The sequence below is a fragment of the Rousettus aegyptiacus genome, unplaced genomic scaffold, assembly GCF_014176215.1.
Source record: "Rousettus aegyptiacus isolate mRouAeg1 unplaced genomic scaffold, mRouAeg1.p scaffold_m13_p_6, whole genome shotgun sequence".
Taxonomy (NCBI): domain Eukaryota; kingdom Metazoa; phylum Chordata; class Mammalia; order Chiroptera; family Pteropodidae; genus Rousettus; species Rousettus aegyptiacus.
The window spans coordinates 35,596,431-35,619,633 of record NW_023416309.1 but is presented as its reverse complement, the minus strand read 5'-3'; the positions used below and the strand labels follow the sequence as shown (position 1 = coordinate 35,619,633).

General features: G+C 32.6%; 1 protein-coding gene across 5 annotated transcripts in view; it reads right to left on the bottom strand.

Annotated features, from left to right (window-relative positions):
• TBC1D12 (TBC1 domain family member 12) overlaps positions 1-23,203 on the bottom strand; it is an 89,258-nt gene that overhangs the window by 11,150 nt on the left and 54,905 nt on the right. For all 5 annotated transcript variants that reach the window (XM_036223085.1, XM_016164155.2, XM_036223084.1 and 2 more), the window contains 5 exons: positions 14,771-14,886; positions 9,692-9,774; positions 7,731-7,848; positions 6,361-6,467; positions 2,009-2,089 (listed from right to left, as the gene is read on the bottom strand). In XM_036223085.1, the coding sequence (XP_036078978.1) occupies positions 2,009-2,089; positions 6,361-6,467; positions 7,731-7,848; positions 9,692-9,774; positions 14,771-14,886 (505 nt within the window). The remainder of the gene's footprint in view (positions 1-2,008; positions 2,090-6,360; positions 6,468-7,730; positions 7,849-9,691; positions 9,775-14,770; positions 14,887-23,203) is intronic.

Sequence of the window (23,203 nt, the reverse complement as noted above, 5' to 3'; positions counted from 1 at the left end):
GAAGAGTCTTGTCTAGGTGAGTGGATACCATTTACCATTTTTCCTTCTAGGGGCATCTGCCAAGTCTGGGAATGGGCACAGAACTGAACGTGTCATAGACAAAGGTACTTTTACTTGGGGAAAGAAAAACCAAAAGAGCTTTTTCGTGGCCAAATAAGACTGATATGATAGATAAAGCCCGAGTGTATACATATATCTCATTTTCCCCATGGGACTTTTGCTGAGTACTAGTGTAGTATAGAAAACCAGCTGGAAAGGCAGATTGAAATTACCCAAAATCACATGGTCCTTAGGAGAGAGTCTCATAGAGGAAGAAACTTGTTATCAAAAAAGGATAATTCTCACCACCAAGAAATTTGAAACCTGAGATGAACTAAGTCTATCTAAAGCTGAAACCCTGCCCTAACCTGGGTCAGTTACTGACTGAATTGAGGTGACAACCCAAATGCCTAACAAAAAAAGAACATGCTTCCTCTGCAGGGAAAATATCTATTTCAGCTTATACATTCTTTCATATATGACTGGCATAAAATTAAAAATTTTAAGATATGCAAAAAAGCAGGAAAATATTACTTCCAGCCAATACAACAGCCAATACAGCAGATATGCAAATGATCTAGTACTGAAATTAACAAATAAGAACATTAATTATTATGTTAAATAAAATAGAGGAAAAGATAGGGGGAGGGGAGTATATGGGATGGAAAGATGAGGAATTTCCAGAGAAACAGAATTCATAAAAAGAACCAAGTAGACATTGTAGAATTACAAAGTATAATATCTGAAATTAAAGATTCATGGGACAGATTTAATAGACTAGATATATGAAAAAAGATTAGCAAACTTAATTATAGGTCAATAAAAATCATCTAAATTGAGGAACAGAAAAAAATCATTTTTTTTTAAATTTTATTTTAGCTATAAGAGACTTGTGTGGGACATTGTTAAATGAGCTAACATACATGTAACTGGCATCCCAGAAGGAGAGGAGATTTGTGGCAGAAGTAATATTTAAAAAGATAATGTCCAAATGACAATTGCAAATTATACAACCATGAAATAACACATCAGTAGTTTAAATAGTACACTGCTTCTGATTGAAAAAATTCATTTACATTCGATAAATTTCTACTAAAGTATAACTTATATCACGTAATCATGACAAAATATCTCAGAAGTAAATCTTTATATTTTTAATTCTTATACTTTCAGTATTTCATACAAATGAGTTTAAAAAGAATGATGAAATAGCTACATCTTCCTTGTACCTCTAGTTTCCCACAAATAGCTCACACAGCTAACAGGCCTCAGGTGATACTTACATGAACCTTCTCAAAATCAAGTCTTATCTCCCCTAACCCTGTTTAGTCAATTCCGCCCCCCCCCCCTTTTCTGTTCACTTTTCTAAAACAGAAATAAAGAGTATTTAAGGAATTGAACAGAGTTGTTTACATACTCATAGAAAATTACTATGAGATATGCACCATTTATCCTAAGCTATGTTCATGTTTAGAGTTATACTCATGACAAAAGAAAAGGGTTTGCTTTCCATGAAGTAGAATAAATACAGAAAGAAAAATGACTGGCAGAAAAATAGAGTGAAAAGGCATGATATGAATATTAGGGAGTGAGTGAAAGTCAGTGAAAGGGAAGATAGGAAGTCACAAGTGAGGTATGAAGATCATCTATCTATCTTTAAGTTAAATAAGAATTGACCTAAAAATACTTCACCCCTTATTAGTCTTACTGTTGTGATTAAATCATGGGCTCTGGTCCAACAACTTGGGTTTATATCACAGCTTCACTGCTTACAAGTTAACTACTTAAAGCCTCAGTTTCCTCATATCATTCAGGATAATAGCACCTACTTAAAATGTGATTAACATTAAAGGAGATAATATATGTAAAACAATTACTATAGTTTACTATAGTTTCTGACACCCAATTAAAATCATACTATTATCTTCATTGACTGGATTCATCCAGAAATGTTTACTAATAATCTCACCTTCTGTATCATTCTCTGAACTTGTTTCGCTGAAACTTTTCCAACGTTCTTTTGCTCTTGATAGGAAGATTTCATAAAGTTCTGGGGGGAAAAATAACAAAAATTCCTAAATAGTAGGAATGAAATATATTCACATATTTTTAACTCTTAAAAATAAAGAGGAAAAAAATCTATTATATAGGTCAGGTCTCCCTTATGTAGCAGGCATCAAAAATGTGGCAAATTGAAGTATTTGATTCTACCAAAACTATACATTACACAACTAGAAAAATAGTAAATAAAAATACTACAGAGTGGTCATCCAAATAGCTATAAAATAGAATGTATGAACGAGGCAGGAAAAGATGCTTCTGCTAAAAGAGTATCACTGGAGAATAGCAGAAACATGATCTTTGGAGTTAATCAGACCTAGATACAAATTCCAACTCGGCCACGTGAGACTTCAAAAAAGCTACTTGGTAATTCTGGAACTTGGCTTTCTTCATCTGTAAACTGGAGAAAAGTAATATCTACTTATGGAGTTACTAATGATTAAAAAAAGATCATTTATGTAAAGCTCCTAACATCTTATAGATCCTCAACAGATGCTAGTTCTTGCTTTCTTTAAATAACTATCATAATAAGTTATAATATAATAGTTATTTAAAGTTACCTAAGCCAGCGAAAGCTACCTAAATTTCACAAAGACTTGGTCAGAGGATCTACATACAAAAAATCTCTACCCCTATATCTTTTTAAGTGCCCAATCACTTTTTGAGACTACCACTCTATATTCCCGTATGCAGGATGTCATCAAAACTTCAAGAAGAGAAAAAGTGAAAATTTTTTAATTCTCAAATTTCAATTGTCTTTACTGTCTACCTAACCATTACAGATATTTTAAATTATACAAAAACGGTACATTTCAATGACAGAGAAAAAGCAAAAAAATATTTCTTGCCCAAACACCAACAATTTTTTATTGCCCAAAATACCAAGAACATTTTGCTTCAATTAATATTTTTAAAATTTTATTTATTTTTAAAGGTAATACATGAAACATGATTTTTAAAAAATTCGAACAGTACAAAACAGTATAGTTAAAAATAAACTGCCTTCCCTCCATTGCAACTATGCTTACCAGAGCTCTAAAGATGAAATATGCATGCACAGGTATGGGCATCTTCATTTTTTCAAACAAACAATGTAGCAACATATTAATTACAGCATTGATCTGTCTCTTGCTTGATTATACTGAAAATTGTTCCAAATTAGAATAAATCTGCTTTAGTTTTCTCTTAATTGCACGATATTCCAATGTATGATTGTACCATAATTAGTATTCTTAGATTGCCGAAAGTCATATCATTATAAAATAACTGACTAGGTAGGTGTATTTCGAACTTCTAGTTTGAAATAAGAGATCTTATTATTCTGATCTCTTCTTCCTTTTGTTCACTTTCCATTATTACTAATGGTTTGGAGAGAAGAAATTTTTTTAAGAAATCAAAACTCAAAATTTCTATTATTTGGTCCCCATTCCATCAATGATTTGGTGTAAGAGGTGAATATAATTTTTAAATTTAGATACACAATTTTTTTTTTCAGTTATCAGGTACCAAATTGAAGTTCACACTTTTTTTACTTCAAACTGCTTCCAGGTCCAGCTTCACTATTCTACTCAAATTTTAAAACTATCTTGGAAAAAGAAATGCTGACCAACAAATCCACCACCTTTGGAAGCCACAAATTGATCCAATAGGAAAAATGTGGTAACACATTTCAAAATATCAAAGGACATCTCTTCACAGAAGATTTACAGTGCTTATCTATAATAAACAGACATGCACCTCAGTTCAATCCTTGCTTGATTCTGCATGTCATTTTATTTTGAATCTACGAATTAGAGCTTGAAGAAGACAAATATATGTCTTGGACTTGAAAATACCTTGAGATTAGAATTTGGCTTTCTGATTTTTTACAATGATGCTATTATATACAGTCTCAGCAAATTTAAGTTTCACTATATTATATTCATTATCACAAAAAACTGTTATAACAATCCTGTGAGATAACTAATAATCTCACCTCCATTTTACAGATGAAGAAAACTAAGACTTTTAGATGTTAAGTAACTTGCCCAAGATCATAAACCTAATATATGGTAGAACCAAGATTTGAACCACACTTGACTACCTTTAGAACCCTTATTCTTAATTACTATTCTCTAATGGTTATAAATTTCATGATTAAAACAAAAACAAAAGGTGAAGAGTCAAAATACTAGAGCCATGGAAAGTAAAAAGGATTACCAAAAGTAAATTTACTTCAATCGAAATTTAGCTTCATTCCTATCACTTATGAAAAAGAAGAGTACCCTTTCCATTCCTGCATATGCAATTGTTTAATAGAGAAAATCTAAAATTACTTTGAAAATAAACGACCCAGTTATGTAACAAACTTTATAAATTTCAAGCTTAAAAAAGAATTTTTTGCTTTTTCAGTATGGTATCATAAAAGGTTAATACCAACTTAACCAATATTTTAATGTCTAAATTATCAGGATACCTAACATTCTAAAGCCAAAGTTCTCAACAAAACAAGACTGCAAACAAAACAAAACTTCAAATAGCCGCCAATATTTTATCACCTCCTCTCTATGTAAAACCAATTCCTTTAAACGATTACACCTTAATATCCAGGATTTTAATTCTCTAACTGAAAGTTCTGACTATAATGTAAAAACATTCCTTTTAATCTGCTCTAAACACAGAAGGCAAAAGAAACATTTGTTTCATTTGGAGAGAACAGTTAAGTCATGTAGAATCTAATCTTTTCTAAGCTAAATTACAAACTTAGTTCTTCCCCTAAATTTTACTTAAAAAATTTTTTTAAAAGTTCAGTTAAAATAACATGTTTATTATGGGTATTTGTGAAAATCAATTTTAAAAATCATACGTGATCATGCTATTCAAAGTTGGCATCACTTTTAAATATAACACACATCTCCTTATAGAAAAGCTCTGCACCCAATTCTGATTATTTCCTTAGAGCAAATTCTTAGAAATGGAATAAATAGGTCAAAGGTTATGTTTTTTGAGGCTTTTCATAAATATTTCTAAATTGTTTTCGGTCACATTTTATTTTGGTAATTTTCATTCATTTTAATCAATTTTAATTAAAAAAATAAAAAACAGTACACCTTGTTGTTCTTTTTAACAAACATATTATTGATTTGGCTGCCTACTAGGAAAATGGTTAAATAATGGTACAGCCAAACTGTGGAATACAGTGCAGCTACAGAAGGTACACTTGTATGTACTGACACAAAAGGATGTTCAGGATAGATTATAGTACAAAAAAAGCAAGTCACAGAATAATCTCATGACGTAAACTTTTTGTAGGGGAAAAAAATAAAAGGAAGAAAAAGAGAAGCTTTAAAAATTATCATATGTAGAAACACACTTTATTACATGTACAGAATAAAGACCAGAAGAACATATACCAAATTGCTTACTTGTACTTATATAATAGAATTTAAAATTGGAATTTGGGTAGAAGAGAGGGTAGAAACATATAGTCTGCACTTTATTATTGCTTGACACTTTTTTAATGAACATGTAAATAAATATTTTAGGTAACAGTAACAAAATATTATTTTTATTATTATACTTAGAATTCCTGAGTCTTTCTCTGGTGCCATCATCATCTAGCATCATCATTACCATTCAGATCTATTTAGCACCTTTTAGTACTATTTCACATTTCCCCCTATTTGACACTTTCCTAATTTTTTTTTTTTTTTTGCTTCATCAAAACTACTCTACATTTTATTCCTATCATTCAAGGTTTTAAGAAACTTAAGAAAACAAAACAATTCCTTGAGAGTCTTCTTTTTCTGTTTCTTAAACTTTAAATTTTCCAATAAAAAAATCCAAAAGGACTGGTTTGGGTACTGATGTAGAAAAAGATATTTCTAGCTTTTTTATGTTTTATTAAATAAAGGGGAAACCTTTCCACAATTAGACTATTTTATTTTTCCTTATATATACTTATTTATTCACTGCTACCTAGAATCTCAGAAGTTTTTGCAGTTACTTATAGTTAAGATATTTTGATATCAAAAAGTATTACTGACGGTTGTAAACTAAAGGAAAATCCACAAATCTTATTTTGATGTATAAAATATAGTAACTTAGTAAGTCATACCAGGTTTTAGAAGGGGATGGAGAATGAAGCATGTTCTCAAAATGACATTTTTTATATATATATATACAGTGATGCCTTTTTAAATGGCCAATCTACTAATCTGCTTTGTAACTCTGGAGATGGCTTTTTGTATGTGTGGGAGTAACTGAATATAGAATACAAACCAGGAGTGATATTTAGTTCATTTCCTACAGCTAGACTCCAAACTTTCCCACGAACACTAGGGGGCAATCCCTGCCACCACAATTCTCGAACTCTTCTCGTACTACGCCTAGAATTAAAGGGGGAGAAAAAAGGAAAAAGTTACTTTTTATACCAAAAATACTAGTTGCATGATGGTTTACCTAGTTTATGGCCAAGTAATTAAATGAATTTTAAAAACGTAGAGATTTAAGTATGTGATGCATTCTTTCCATTAGGTTCATGCTTGTAGGCAAAAAAAAAAAAAAAAAAAAAAAAAAGCCAAAAAAATATATAGTTCTAAAGAGAAACAACAGTAATTTAAAAAGAACTGCTTTCTATATAGCTGCTATTTACACTGATAAAATGAGAGGCTCGGAAATATGTGAACAATTACTATAAAACAGGATAAAAGAAACATAAGAATTGTCAATTTAATACCAGAAAGAAAATTGCAAAGTATTTACTATGGGTAAGGCCCTAGTCTTTGAAAGGCAGTGCAGTCTGCTGAAAGTGTTGGCTTTAGAGTCAGATAGACCTGAGTTCAAATCTCGTTTAACCATTCATTAATTGTAGAACCTTGGGCAAATTACTTAACCTCTCTGACCTTGAGGTTTCCTGTAAGATAAGTGGGAGTAAATTTACAGTTTTAAGAATCAAATGCAATTACTTATGTAAAAAGCCTAATATATCTGGCACACTGTCCAATATTCAGCAAATTCCCAATGCACATCCTGTACTGGCATTGCAGAAGACATCTCCTCCCCTCCCCTCCATTCTAGAGGGAAGATAAGGCATGTATAAAAATATCAAAAAATAAAAGCTAAAGCAAAAAGTGTATTAGTTTCAAAGTATAATGATACATTACAGAAAATAAACATTATATATACACATACCATACCATATTCTCTTGACTAGGAGAAGCATATTAAAAATCACTTTTATATTAACATTTAATAAATGCGTCTTACAATGAATGTACATACTTAACAATTCCTTTGCAAAAACCTGCTATTACATCAATAGTGTATCTTGCAATAGATGGTTTATTAGAATTTTTAAAATATGGCAACTTAGGAAAAATTAAGTTTCATGAATCAACCAGCATTTCAGATGGGACGCACAGAATAGGTAAGATTCTAACAGGCGTAGAGGATGATCAATAAAGGAAGCAGGTATTAGGGACTGGAGAGTTATAAAAGTAAAGGAAATAAGCATGAAATTTTTCAGACATTGGTTAACAGTATAATTTAGCCAAAGCATAAGCCACATGGTAGAAAAAATAAAAATAGAGAATTGGAAATATCAGATCTTTGGAGACAGACGGAAATTCAGGAAAAGTCTGCTTACTTACATTACTTCCCAATTGGGCAGTATTTCATTGATCCAAATTACCATTGCATTTGCAATATTTTCTTCCTGTTTAAATCGTTCTTTCATTATTTTTTTTCTTTTGTGTGCTTCTTTAATTTCTGTTTTAAACAAGTAAGAATTATTTCAATGCGAAAGAGCTAGATCAAAATCCCATTCTCATTCTACCGAAGTCTACGACAGAGGCTTTCTCAAAAAAAATATTTTGATAACAGGAAGGAAGCAGAAAAGGAAGGGGAGAAAAGGAAAAGGGAGGTAGAGGGACGGAGGGAAAAAGAGAACGATAATGAACTTGATTAATTTTAAAATAACATCTCTTATTCTACAAAATGGAACAAAGACCAGAAAAATCATTTAAATGATTACTGTATCACAGATCCTATTTATACTTAATCAATGAACTGAAAATTGTCATGAATTAACTATGTAAAAAATAAACTGTGAACAACTAACCAATACCCTTTTTTTCATACAAGAGGCTTATAAACTTCCTCACATAAAACCACATTAAAAACTGATTTTCCCAACAGCACTATTACAGTGAACCCTTTTTAGTATGATGTTTCACTTTACTAATTAGACTGAAATTCTAAAATCCCCCTAACACACAGACATGCACACAACACCTCTCTGAAAATCAGAAGTCACCATTTCATAAGAAGAGATGCCTCAAAAATAGAGAAGTGTTATATATAATTTTAGAACCAGAGGGGACTTCAGAGATCAGCTAGCCAAAGTGTTCTCTAATTGTGTCTCACATATATATGCCTCAGAAACCATCTTAAGGGGCAAGCAGGAGGCCAAGTAGGTGGCTCCACTTTCTAAAATTTGTTTAATGTATTAAGATTCTATGTAAGATTGCTTTGGAGAAGGTTCCATTGCTTTAAAAAAAAAACCAAGTGATGATGGGGGTGCTTGAAAGCCTGGATCTAGTTGACCTGACTCCAACACTTTACAGATGAAAACTAGGTCTATTTAGAGTGTCACATCCAAGTAGTGTCAAACAGAATTAAAGCTATGAACTTCTGATTTTCCAATTCAATGTTATTTCTATATGGTTTTTTCCCCCTACTTATCAATAACTATCTTAAATATTAAATAATAAAGTCAGCATTGAGAGTCAATTAAAATTTGTTGGGTATGTTAGAAATATTTCAAGTTTTATATGGTAAAATAAACTCAACCAATGTTTAAATAATTAGGCCTTTCAGAAAGATAACTGGCCTTATAGGTTTACTATAACATTAAAGAATTAACTTTATTTCCAAAATAGTGCCACAAAATAGAACTATATACTATTATAATATTCCATTCACTTAAGTCAAGCGAAAAAAATCTGTTACTAAAAAAGCACATGTCTAAAAGTATAATATTTCCTAAAACTATATCCTGAACTAACAGTGTTTAGTAAATAAATACTGTTAAATTATCCTTATATTTTTTGGTTGGAGAAGAAAATGAATAAATAAATGTATGAATTTATGCACATGAGAGTATATATATATGTGCCTATTAAAATAACACAACTGAGACACTAGAGAATCCATTAAGTCACAAAAGCACATTTTGATTTCAGATCACATTCTCTCAGCTATAAGGAAGTTATGTTAAATTCTAAGAAATCAAAAGCCTAAAAACTTTATAAAAGTGATTTTCATTAATAGATTCATGAATATCTTCATTTATAAGTTAAGATAAAAGTAGTCCAAGGTTTATGACTGAAATTACAAGGTCCCTCATAGTCTGCTGCCTTTTTCCTCCAGTTAGTTTTGTAAAAGTACCTGCAGAAAAACTATGATCCTAGTATGATATTTCATTTCTCTTTAAGAGCAAATGTAGTTATAAAAAATAAGAAATCATCCTAAAGACAGACTTTAATTTCATCATCCGCCCTCCTGTTGAAATCAGTAAATTAAATTTACCAATTAGAGTTAAATTTTATACCTCGTTTTTTAGCTTCAGCCACCATCTCATCATATTCTTGTCGGTGACGTAAAGCTTCTTCCACAGATTTGGCAGGAAGATTTCTGGAAAAAAAAAATTTAAGTCAATTTTTAAAAGACCAATCTTTAGATGTATTAACTTCTTCCTTTTAATGGCCACATACAAAGAATTTCTAACCTAGCCTCGTTTAATACATTAAGAAAATAAAAAGTTAAAAAGAACTCTGCATTTTTGAAAAGAATCAGAATCCAGGTTGCTAATATTTGTTATATGTGTTATATATATTTATATATATTTATATGTTATATATATTTATATGCCATATCTATATATATAGTATTTCAAATGTCAGATTTCAGCCAATATTTCTAAGTTATTTGTTAAACCCACTTACTACAGTTTTTTCTAAGTCAACCTTTTGGAGGTATAATTTATATTCATGTGAAACATATTTTAAGGTACACTTTGACAAGTTTGAATTGCATATACCTATGCAACTAACATAGCAATCAAGATATAGAATATTCCCATTGTTCCACAAAATTTCCTCGTGACCCTCTGCATGCAATACTTACCCACCTCCTACCTTAGGCAATCCCATCTCTGATTTCTATCACTTACACATTAGTTTGTTGCCTTTTAAAGTTTCATAGAGATTCTTTTGTGTTTGGCTTTTTTTTGCTCAGCAAATTTCTAAAATTCATCCATGCTGTTCTGTGTATTACTAATGTATTCCTTTTAACTGGTGAGCAGTGTTCAATTTATCCATCTCAATGAACATTTAAACTGTTTCCAGTTCAGGGCCATTGTGAATAAAGCTACGATAAATATTTATTTCAAGTCTTGTGTGGGCATCTGCTTTCATTTCTCTTTGGGTAAATACCTAGGAGTAGAATTTTGGGATCATATGGTATGTGCAGGTATACTTTTCTAACAAACTGCTTTGTACTTTTACAGTTTTAAAATAATATTCCGAATAAAAATTTGATAATCAATCACTTGTATATACTTGTATACAATCAATTGCTTCACAGAGTCAGTGATTTAAACATATGACTATCCAAAATGAAATACATTTAAGTACTACCACACATCCAAATGTATCATCATAATAATATCCAGTTTTGGGAGTCAATTTTTAAAATTATTTTCCAACAGGCTAGGGTGAGGAGAGGTATGTGACAAACTTTTAAATTACACATTGTACCTCTTCCTCTTTTCTCAAGTTAGTCAGGTTCCTCAGGTATGTTGTAGAAGAGAGGAATAATGGTTAAGACTTCTGCTTCAGACTATAATAGAATAAGAGGGGCCAGGTTTACCCTCTCACTTTAATTCGAAAAATGAACACACAATATTAAACCACAGTGTTTAGACACTGGATAACAAGCAGCACCAGACAGTGATTGTTAAGAAAAAGGAAACAAGGGTAATATGACAAGGGCCTGGAGTTTCCAAGTCTCAGTGCTGGAAGGGAGTATCTAAAGAGTCCACCAGCCTGGCTGTGTTAAGAAAACAGTTTGGAGTTGGAGAGTTCAAGGCAGTGAGACTTTGCAGATCAACACTAAAGAGAAGAAGTGGCAGAGTTCTTTCAAGCAGCAATTCCCAACCTTTTTGGTACCAGGGACCTGTGCTATGAGAATCTAATGCCTGATGATTTGAGGTGGAGCTGAGACAGTAATGCTAGTGCTGGGGAGTGGCTGCAAATACAAGCGAAGCTTCACTTCGCTCGGTTTGCCTACCACTTACCTCCTGCTGCGCAGCCCAGGCTCCTAACAGGCCACCCACCGGTACTGGTCTGCTGCCTTGGGCTTGGGGATCCTTGCTTTCAAGTCTTTGGCTGTGTACTGATCAATGCATGCATGTGATTAAACTATGGTAGCTAGGGAAACACCAAAAGGAATAAGCAGAGCATGCTCAAAGATCACACTGGAGCAGCCAGGGTGGACAGACCTACTAATAGACAGGGCATCAGGGTATTAAGATATTGCTTATCAGTCATAAGGATAAATTAGCCCTAAACTAAAAGCTGTCCTGGAACTACTCTAACAATGATTAGATCAAAAGAACAAACCATTTCCAAATAATTGCATACCGGATTAAAGCCTAAAAATATTTAAAGGAATACCAAAAAGTCTAGCACCCAACTATGTAAATTAGTAATATCTGGTATCCATAAAAATTACTAGGGATGCAAAGAAGTTGAAAAATACATTATGGTAGCAACTAGTCTAGCGCATATGGCTATCTAAATTTAATTAATTAAAATTAAATAAAATTAAAAATTCATTCCCTAGGACACGCTAGCCACATTTCAAGTGCTTAGTAGTTACATGTGGCTAGTGGCTGCTGTATTGGACAGCACAAAAGGACATTTCCATTATTGCAGAAAGTTTTAATGCTCGTCTAGACCATGTGGGAAGAGGATGTGCAGGAAAGGATCTCAATAAATAGAAGACCAGATCCCCTAAACTGTGTCCTTAATTAAATCTATCTATTGGTGTTTTTTAAAAAATAGTCCTATAAGCCTAAATACTTTAAAAAATATAAAAGGCTCATATCAACACGATCAGCTAGTATGAATGCTCTTATCTTCCTACCCAAGACTGTCTTTATATTGAAATGGATTAAGATAGGCACAGGGACTGAGATAATTAACAAAATGATGAAATTCTAAAAATTTTTATATTTGAAATCCTCTGAACTTCAGATGATTAAATGCTATAATTACATAATATGTAAAGAAGTTCTGACTATAAAAACCTACGTCGCCAATGATTTTGGATGCTTTTGCAAAGGAGAGGCTATGAGAGGAAAAGCAGCACCAATTCAAAGTCCCTTTGCAGTGGGAAACGCCTCCTTTCCTCATATCATCACCTTTGACCTATGGAAGAGGATGTCCCTCTTTCTCCACCTTCTCACCAATGCCACCTCATAGTTGAAGTAGTGGTGTTACTAGAACCTGGCTGCATGCAAAAACAAAAGAAACCTAGATTATACAAATCTCTGCTCCAGGTTCTCAACCTGTGAAGACGTAGATGTTCGCTGGCCCAAATCTGCTACAAGAGTATTCTAGGGGAGATAAAGTAGAAAGTGCCATTTAACACTTAGGTTGTACCCAGGTATTCTCATCTGATCTTATCCTCAATAAAACTTAAGTTTTCATTCTCATCTGTTCTCTACATCTATCTGTTTCAACTGCTGAAGTAGGAGGGCTCAGTGATTTGGTACTCCATGGAGATTTCAATACCATAGGAAGCCTTTGTTTGTTGGTTTGTCTCAGTTACATAAATGTAAATCATACAAATCACTTCCCCTAAAAAAGACCCCCTCAAATTTAAAAAGGTGGACAAATTTTTAAATTAAATCACAGCATCTTAGAGCTGCGTGAGCAGTAGCTACAAGTTGAATTTCTGTGTCACATACATGAAAACTTGCACAGAAACAGCATGAAAGCTACAATATTTATTAGAATTAATAAATTAATTTCAGAAAGTCAATCGTACAGTAAAAAAAAAGAAAGTACTTTTTTCAGTTGTTTACACATTTGCTACAATGAGATCTTATAATGTTATTGTGTCTAGTATATTTTTTCAAGTACCAATTTCAGAGAACTACGTGTATGAATTACAAGAAAAATTTAAGAGCAGCAGATATCATTGAAGGTTGAAGATGAAGACTTGCCTTGATAGAAATGAGAAAGCCTAATCCTTTAAGGATTAGGTAGGCGAACAGTATAAATAATTAATAAGATAATTGTATTCTCAAGGAAAGGTAATAATATGAGCAAACACATGACGGTGGGACTTAGATAGGTTTGATTATAAAATCGAGTATAGTATAACAAAAAATGTGTCCCAAACAACTTGTCTAGAATAGAACTTTTTGCATAGTGTTTTTATAAACTTCTTCTGGAAAGAAATGAACATTTCTGGTGAGCCATTTCAGATGAATTTTAACAAGTTTAAGAAAACTCTTCAGGAACTTAATTATCTACCTATTAAGGTGTCAGTCAAGAGTCTAAAAAGTCTTTAATCAGGTACTTTTCTTGCTCATCTAACCACTCTTTGAATCAGCCTGGTTCATTCTCCTCCCTGGCAACAAGACTAAAATAAAACTTTGGCATGTCCTCATAACTAAATTTCTGAAGAGCTGGGTTTTTTTTGTTGTTTGTTTGTTTTACCAATGGAAAAATGAATATGAACATATCTACCAAATCCTAAAAAAAGGAATATCAGGATCACAATTCTTTACCATGAAGAAATGTAACAATAATTTAAAAATAATGTGCTTATGTCCAACTTTTCTTCTGTCACAATGTCTAAAAAACATTCAACCTCCAGATCCTTCCATTATGCTTCTCAGGATAACAGGTAGAAAAAGCTACGGATCAGGAAAATGACTGAAAAAAGGTTAGGAATTTTTATACTGGAAGGAAAAAGAAGTCAGGAAGAAGAAAAAAATTCATCCAGAGACCCAAGAAGGAAAAAAGGAGTTAAAAACCAAGTGGTCTTGCTTTAAGGAAGGTATGCTTTGTCTGATAACAACCCAGAATCAATATTTTGAAGAATAGCAACTCTGTGGAAGGCTGAGATGGGAAGGGCAGACATGGAAATAAAAGAATTTAAGATGGTTTGCTGGGTATTAAAACTATATTCTTAATAACAGCAAACCAACTAGTTGACAGTCAATAGTTAATATTTCAAGTTTCAATTTCAAAAACTGTCTAAAAAGCAAGGACAAATACATCTTATGTACATATTAAATGTCAAGAAAAGAAAAATAATTGCCCTATTATATTAATATAAGGCAGAAGAGGGTTGAAATAGGAAAAAATACAAAAAGCCAAGATTTTATGTCTCACACACTGGCTCACAGAGACTTCTCAAAAATATGTCTACAGCTTGAACATCAATAACATATTCCTTCCCATTAGTTTTAGGATGCACGACTAGAATTAAAAAATTTTTTTTTAAATAAAACCACTCTACATCTAATTTCTTGATATCTTTTGTGTGAAACAGTAAGCAAAATTAAATTTAAACTATAAACTTTGTGCTCGATGTTCACTAGAATACTTACGATGGTCGATCCTCAAGAATCAGGGCAGTGGTAGAAAGCGGCTCAAATTCAAAATTCTTACGTCTTAAAGACTGAGGTGGTGGTTTACAGGTCCTCCCTGTCCGTGCTTCGTATTCCTAGAAAAGATAAAAATATACTTTATGTAGAGACCTTTCTAATTTTCAGTTTTTATTATTAAATCTGTATTATTAAAGATATTATGCTATGAAAGCGGCACATTCAATTCATACATTAACCTGGTAAAAATATCAGACAGACCAAAAAAAGTAGTTTCTTTTCCCCGAAGCAAACTAAATTATGAATATATATTACACTTAAAGTGTCAAGCTGTGTCAAGAAAGAAGACAGAAATGCACTAGACTAATAAGGTAAGGTTTTGGGACATGTTCCTGACTACCTTCTATTGTACCAGCTATCCAAGTCCAGCTCTGAATAATCTACAAGTAGATAAACCTGTTCCTTAAACTTTCAGCTGGATCAATGATGGATATGTTGATGCAAAATAATCCCGCTGTAATGTTTTGAAGATCTCTTTCAAGGGTGACACTGAACCTCTAATCAAAAGCTGGTTTTGACTTCCAACCTACTGTAAGTCCACCAACTTACTCTAAATTTAACCAATTCACTAATATATCTTATTCAGTAATATGGCCAAAGACTGTTAAATATTTCACCAAAATTAAGAAACTGATACTACAGTGGTCTACCCTTATCTGTGGTGTTGCTTTCTGTGGTTTTGGTTACCTATGGTCAATCACGGATCAAAAATATTAAATAGAAAATTCCAGAAATAAACAATTTATAAGTTTTAAATTGTACACAGTTGAGTAGCCTGATGAAATCTCGTGTCATCTCAGTGGGACACGAATCATCCCTTTTAGTCTCTCAGTAGTCTTGCAGGTCATCAGATTATAGGCTCTTACTAGTCTTCTATGTTATCATATTGATGTGCTTGTATTCAAGTAAACTTTTTCATCAGAAAGTCAGTAGTAGCCTAAAGCTGTGTCACACTGCCTACATCAATCACTTTACTTCACCTCATCACATAGGCATTGTATTACCTCACGTCATCATGAGAAGGGTGAATATAGTACAGTAAGATATTTTGAGAGAGCATATTCACATAACTTTTATTATAGTATATTGTTATAATCATTCTATTTTATTAATGTTGTTAACCTCTTACTGTGCCTAGTTTATAAATTAAACTTTTTCACAGGTATGTATGTATAAGAAAAAACAAACTATACATAGGTTTTTGTACTATCCATGGTTTCAGTCATCCATTGGGAGTCTTGCATGTATCGCCCATGAAAAAGAGGGTAATTACAAATATAGTGTTTTTCTAATTCATCTGAACTGATAACCTTATTAAAATAAATGAAGTTAATTTGACACAATATGTTCTTGGTGGTGGACACATTTAAATTTCTACATTTGAGCGTTTTTCACAAATGTTCACAAACTTCTACTAAAATTCTAGAAATCTGTCAAAGATTATTAACAAATCTACTGGCTTATAATTTCCAGAACCCAAATTTTCCCTTTCTAAAATAATCAAGCTAGTGTTCGCTCATTGCCGGGTAACATATTTTTCATAAAATTCACAAAGATTATTCAATGATTTCATAAGCATATCTGCAATCCCACTGGGAGCTAGAGAAGACATTAATTTAAATGAAGAAAATTCAATTCAATTCAAGTAGTTAATTATTTCACTTATAGCTGCTTTTTTATCATGGCCTATTATTCTTTTAATATTATTATCTTCTTTTCTAACTCAAAGACTATTTTTTTCCTACTAAGACAGTTGCAAAATATGAACTGATGGCTTCACCCTTCTTAAAAATTTGATGATCGTGTTGAACCTTAATCTTATTTGAAATATTACTTAAAAAATTAATGTTGTCTTAAGCATTTTCTATAAATTTCAGCTTACTTTATGGTTCTTGCTGTTTATCAAGGTTTATACTACCATTGTCTTTAGTTCTGCATCTCCCCTTCTATTTACATCTCTGTTAATCTAAGAGTTCCTTGTTTGCATAACTGCACTGGGCTTTTAGACTTCTTTCTCAAATTATATATAACAGTGTATGATCATTTTTAATTCCCATCTCAAGAACCGTACAGCCTTTCAGAATCAAAAACCATGGGGTCACTCATTGCTTTTTCTCTTTCGAAATTTTCTTTCCTAATAACTAGGACATATATGTAGTTATGATCAATGTTTCTTTTCTTTATTACAACTCAAGTGCAACAAATCTCCCTTTCTAATAATGTTTTTCTAATTAAAATTCATAGATGATATATGAAGTTTGCTATCATTTAAAATGGCAATGTGACTGACCTAGGTTCACTGCCAGACAGAATACATTGAGTACTAAACAATAAAGCATTTTCTATGCAAATGAATGCCACTGCATAAACAGCAAAATAAAACATCTAAATCAATATACTAATAATTACTAATGACTGACAGAACATACCATATGCACTGTTTTAAACACTTAACATATTTAATCATTGAAACAACCTTGTGGGGCACCTAACTCACAATAAAAGAAACTGAGGCACAAAGATCATTTGTCAAAGGTCATAAATGGGAGGCAGTGTAGCTCCAGAGCCTGACCTTGTAACATCTACATATGAGTTTACTATGGTAACAGTCAAGTAGATATCTATGAGGAGAATAGATTTAAAAGAATGAGATAGATAAAATCACTGAGTGAAAGGCTGGGTAGATCAGACTGATAGTACCTCAATCACTGATCCACACATGAAAGACCACCAGATAGTATATGTTTCCTATTATGTTGCAATATAATGTACATACACCATTCCTGAAATATTCTTGCCAAAAGAAAAATCAAACTTAAATATGATTAAGCCTCTAGAACTGTTTTCTCCGATATGGTAGTGAAAAGAAATGATAAGCAAATAAGTCATATATACTTGAATACATACAGAAAAGTATCTAGGAATCAGAACTATTAAGAAATTCTCCTCTGGAGGGCTGGAGTAGAAATGACCATTTGTTTTACTGAAAATTATTTGATACTGTTTGACTTTTCTTACAAGAAATAAAAGTACTCTGCTTGTAAGTGAGATTATGTATAGTCATGGTGGATAACTAACAAAGGTTTTACTGAAGCGGTGGAATCAAAATTGGGGCAAGTATGATGGGTATTAATTACACTGGCAGAAAGGACTAGAAAGAACAAGGCAGGGGAAGAAAGAAAGGCATGGATCAGGGGAAAACATTAATCTCACTGAATATGAAGAAGGGTGAGAAATAAAGTTTGAAGAGTATAGGCTAAATTATGGGGCCTTCATTGGCAAAAATATTTGGAATTCACAATGAACAAACTGGAGAGCCACTGAAAGTTTGAGTAAAGTCTAACTTTGATGAATGTAGTCTTTCATTAAAAATTAACTGAAAAAGTATACATTTAATATAAAAGGCAACAAAAAAAATGAGGTGCCTAAACATCATTTATTTACCTTACAAATTAGCTTTATACACAATTGTCACATGAGAAAAAAACTGTATTCCAGCATTTCCTATCACAGATCATTAGCAGAAAAATGCTTTTAAGTGTCTAGAGGGTAATATTTTAGAAAACTTAAAAACATGGTATCAATCCATCCTTATCTAAAAAAGTACAGATTTATATATCATGAATAACTCAAATATTTGCTGAATAAATTAAAGATCTATTCTAATGTGATTAAAATTGCAAATTATATTAGAAATAGCAAAATATTATATATCAGTACTTTCAAAACTGATCACAAGGTGAGATCCTATTTATTAATTAGGATGCTTATAAAACAAAAAGAAACAACTCGAACCAGTTTAGGCAAATTTATCAGATCACAAGACTGAATATTCCATACACAGCTAATTTTGGACTCTTGCTTAACCAAAAGGTTCATAACATCAGTCACAGACTCCACTTCTCTACCACTCTCTCAGCTATGCCGTCCTCCACGTGTAAGCTTCATCTGGAGGCTAGCTTGCTACTCAGAGAAATGACTGCAGAAATGCCAGCTGCTCTTCCAGTAACCCCCACAAAAGAGAAACAAAGCATCCTGCCAGGAAGTTTCGAATAAATACCCCATTCTACAAACAATCACAATGACCTGAGAAATAAGCTTTATTAGGTGACTTAAAATCAATCAGAGCCTACCTCTGCAGCTAAGACAAATCACATGACTCTTATCTCTTGAGTTGAGGAGAGTAGAAAGAGGTAATAGTGCTCAAGTTATTGAGAAGTAGTTAAAATACATAAGACTTCATTTAAAAATATAACCAAACAATAGCTCATGGGTAAAATTCCTGAAGTCACTTTCACATTAAATCTATATGTATCATGTCATAAATCCCCCATGTTTCTTTTATAGAAGTTTAATAATGAATTAAATATTGCTAATTTCAAAGGCTATAAAGAAACTTTACAATATTAAAAAGCAACTAGAAAAATCATAGTCCAGGAAAATCAGTAAATAATGCTAACTACAGTACATTCACTGTTTGAAAATATCATCTCAACCTGCTTCATTTTCTGCCAACGAAGCTAGCTACCTGACAAATGTGAAATAAGATGTATTTAGTTTTTCTTTTAACATATGCATTGTATTTCTATGAGACGCTGTAATGAAGCCTGTTTATTTTTTAAAATTTAACTTATTCATTTTCCACTCAAAATATTCTGTCCTATGAATTATGTTCACTTTAAATGGGGTAACTAGAATAGGAGATGAAACTATTGCTACGGGCAGGCTGGCAAATATCTGTAGGATATTTTAAGCTACTCTAAGAAAATCTGAATCAAACAGGCAATTAATTCTAAGATTGACCAAAAGATGGTAGGCAACTGTTGGCACTTCTGTGAGTGTAAAGTAGAAAAAAATGACTTACAAATCCAAGACAATGAAATATGATATACACATAAAGGGAAAAGATGTTTTTCCTCAAAAAGATTTCTCAGAAGAGGAAGCACATTTGCTTAACAACATACCTCATAATATGGATGCTTTTTTATCTATTAATTTTGAACAGCAAAGCATTATTTGGAGAAGATACATTATTCCTTAAAGTATAATTGTCAAATTGCAAACTATCAAAAAGAGCCTTTCAAACATTACCTTATAAAAATGACAATATTAAGAAACTAGATTATGGAGATAATTTCATACCTATAGGACAAAAGAAAAAATATAATGCACTTGGAAATTTATGGCATGAGATAAAATTTCTCATAACAAGATAATACATAGAATTAAAAAGCACTGTATCTCCTAGAACTTGGACAGAAGGTGAAAATAATGTGTTCTTGAGTTAAAGACTACAAAACTGGACACAGGGATAATGAACATATTGATGTCAAGAATGTACGCCAACAGTTTGGAATAAATATACAAACAGTTTTACATAATATATAATAAATATATAAATTATATAATATTAACTTGAGTATGTAAATAGAAATTTAAATAAATATTTCATCCATATCTACATTTCTAAAAGGTATATATGTTTGCCAAAAAGTTATTTGGAAAGAAAGCAGATTCCCAGTTGGTGGACTAGGTAATTCACTCCACCTTTCTTGCTGAAAACAACCTCTCTGATCCCTGACAAAGGGGAAACAAACAAGATGAGCCTAATGATCACTTACTGTTGTGCATGGACACGATTCTGGACATCAGTATAGGAAGGCGGAACTTGAAGAAAGCCTGGCTGTTTGTTTCGAAAGGCAAAGAAGGGCCAGGAAGAAAGTATTTCACTGAGAAAGAGCTCCAGAAATCTGCACTACAGTCTTCTTGAGTCTTTAGCTAAATACTAATCTCTATACGTCCAAGGCAAAACACTACAAAGCTAGGCAAAAACAACTTCTGGCGGAAAAAAACAATCATAGGGGAACAGTAAGCAAAACAGTTCCCAGAGCTCACTCAGAGCTGAGAAGTATCCATATTTCCATAAACCAGAATGGAAAGCTGTCACTGAATACTCAGGACATTGAGGAGACACCTGAATGTTCCAATTCATTTGAAATTGTGCGAGTCAGAAGACAATGGATAAAAATCTTTAAAACAATAAAAGAAAAAAAAAAGAGTAAAAACAACTCCTGTTGACTTAGAATCCTATACCAAGAGAAAATCTTTCAAAAATGAAAGCACAATAAAAATTTTTCAAGCACACAAAAGCTGAGTCCGTTATCAGCAGACCTGTACTGTGAGATATTTTAAAGGAAAATTTTCAGGCAGAAAGAATATATTATATGAAAACATGAATCTACACAAAGAAATGAAAAGCACCAAAAAATAGTAAATATGGATAAATATAAAAAAAACATTTTAGAAAAATAACTAAAAGACAAAAATATAAAAGTAATTTAAAAAGTTTTTAAAGGATATATGACTACTTAAAAAAAATAATACTAATGTATTGAGGGGTTTATAGCACAAATCTCAGAAGGGAGAGAATTGGCAATATGCTTTTGTAAAGTTAATTATACTGCATTCAAAGCGGTATAACGCTGAGGGTAGACCGTGATAAATTAAAATGTCATAAGCCCAACTGCAGCAGTTATCAACAGTGTTTCAGAGATGTTTTAACGAGGTCTGCAAAGTCAAAACCATATTTATAATAGTGCCAAGTTTGTCAACGTATTGGCATTAGTATTAATAGTGCAAAAACAATGTTGAATAAAATTGTTGGTACCTAGCACAAATCAGAGACATGACACCAAAATCTACTAGTCACTGTATTTGTCGTGACATGCACTTGTCAAGAATTTAAAAATCAGTTTCACTTAAGAATGACTATAAAACAGTAAAAATTAATTATATTACACCTTGACCTATGTATGAGTATATATCTCTTTAATATTCTATATGATGGATAAAAGAAGTATAATAAAGAACTTCTACTACACAAAGTACAACAGTTGACTAGAGAAAAAGCATCTGTGCAATTATTGAGTAGTGAACTAAACAAACGCTTCTGATCATGAACACTATTTTTACTGAAAAGAAAAAGGTGTAGTAACATCAGAAACATGGTAGAGTGAGAGACATCCCTGGATCTCTCCCCTTAAAACAACAATAAGCTGACATCTAAAACTTAACAAAAAGCACCCAAACTGCACACTAGCACATCTGAGCATGGAATCTGCACATAAGAGCTACCACAAATCAGAACCCCGGGTGTCACGTGGTAAACTGGGAAAAACAAAGAACCTTCCTCTCACAGGTTCCCTGTAGGAGGACAGGGAGGGAGAGGATGCAGCAATTTCCCTGAACAGTTCTGCCTGGGAGTGCTCCGCGAGGCCAGCGGCAGTGCTCAGTCATCAGGGCTGAAAGCAGAAAAGTGGGAAGGCAGAAAAACAGTTGACTTTTATCAGATGTGGTTGCAAAACCGAGACTGAGCCACAGCCCCAATCCCTCAACCCAGAGAACTCCTCCCTCCATACCCACCGAGACAGAATGCAGTGAATCCCCAGAGGAATCTGAGCAAACGCTACAGAAACTGTCGCTAACACTGACAGGAACTGAGACTGAGGGTAGCAAAAGTGATTAAACATCTATAAGGGGGAAAAAAGACATTATTAAGACTTTTATATATAGGAGAGATCTAAGAGGCATAGACGCAATCTACTGGAAACAAAAACAAAAACACCTTATTTACAACAGGCTATGGACCATTATATGACAAATCTTCTTTCTGGAAGAAAAAAAAATAGGATACATTTCCATTAATGCCCAGGTAGGAAACAGTCCATTAAACACCATGAACAACCAAGGTGACAAGGCAGCTCAGAAAGAAAGAGAAAAATCTCCAGAAAATAAGCTTACAGACATAGAAATATGTGACTTAAATGACAGAGAATTCAGGATGGTACTTCTGAAAAAACTGAGTGAGATCTGAAACAAATCATATCAACAATTTCAGGAATTGAAATAACATCTAGATGAGCAGAGCAAGGAGACTGAAACCCTCCAAAAGAATCATATAGAACTTCTGGAGATGAAGAATACATGGCAAGAGTTGAAAAATGAAATAGCAAGCTTGGGAAATAGAGTCGACCAAATAGAGAAAAGGAGCAGTGATATCAAAGATAGAAATCTAGAAATAAATCAGAAGGAAGAAGGGAGAAACCGAAGATTGAAAAATAATAAAAGAGAAAGACAAAAAGTAGCTGAAACCATCAGGAGAGAAAACAAGAATAATGGGAATTCTCGAAGGGGAGAAAGAAAGGATTAGAAAGCATTTTCAGACAAATAGTTGACAAGAATTTTCCAAATCTAAGGAACAAGCTGGGGCCTGGAATTCAAGTAGTCAATAGAACACCCAATTATCTCAACCCAAAAAGGCCTTCTCCAAGACACACTGTATTAAAATTATCAGAAATCAACAACAAAGACAGAATT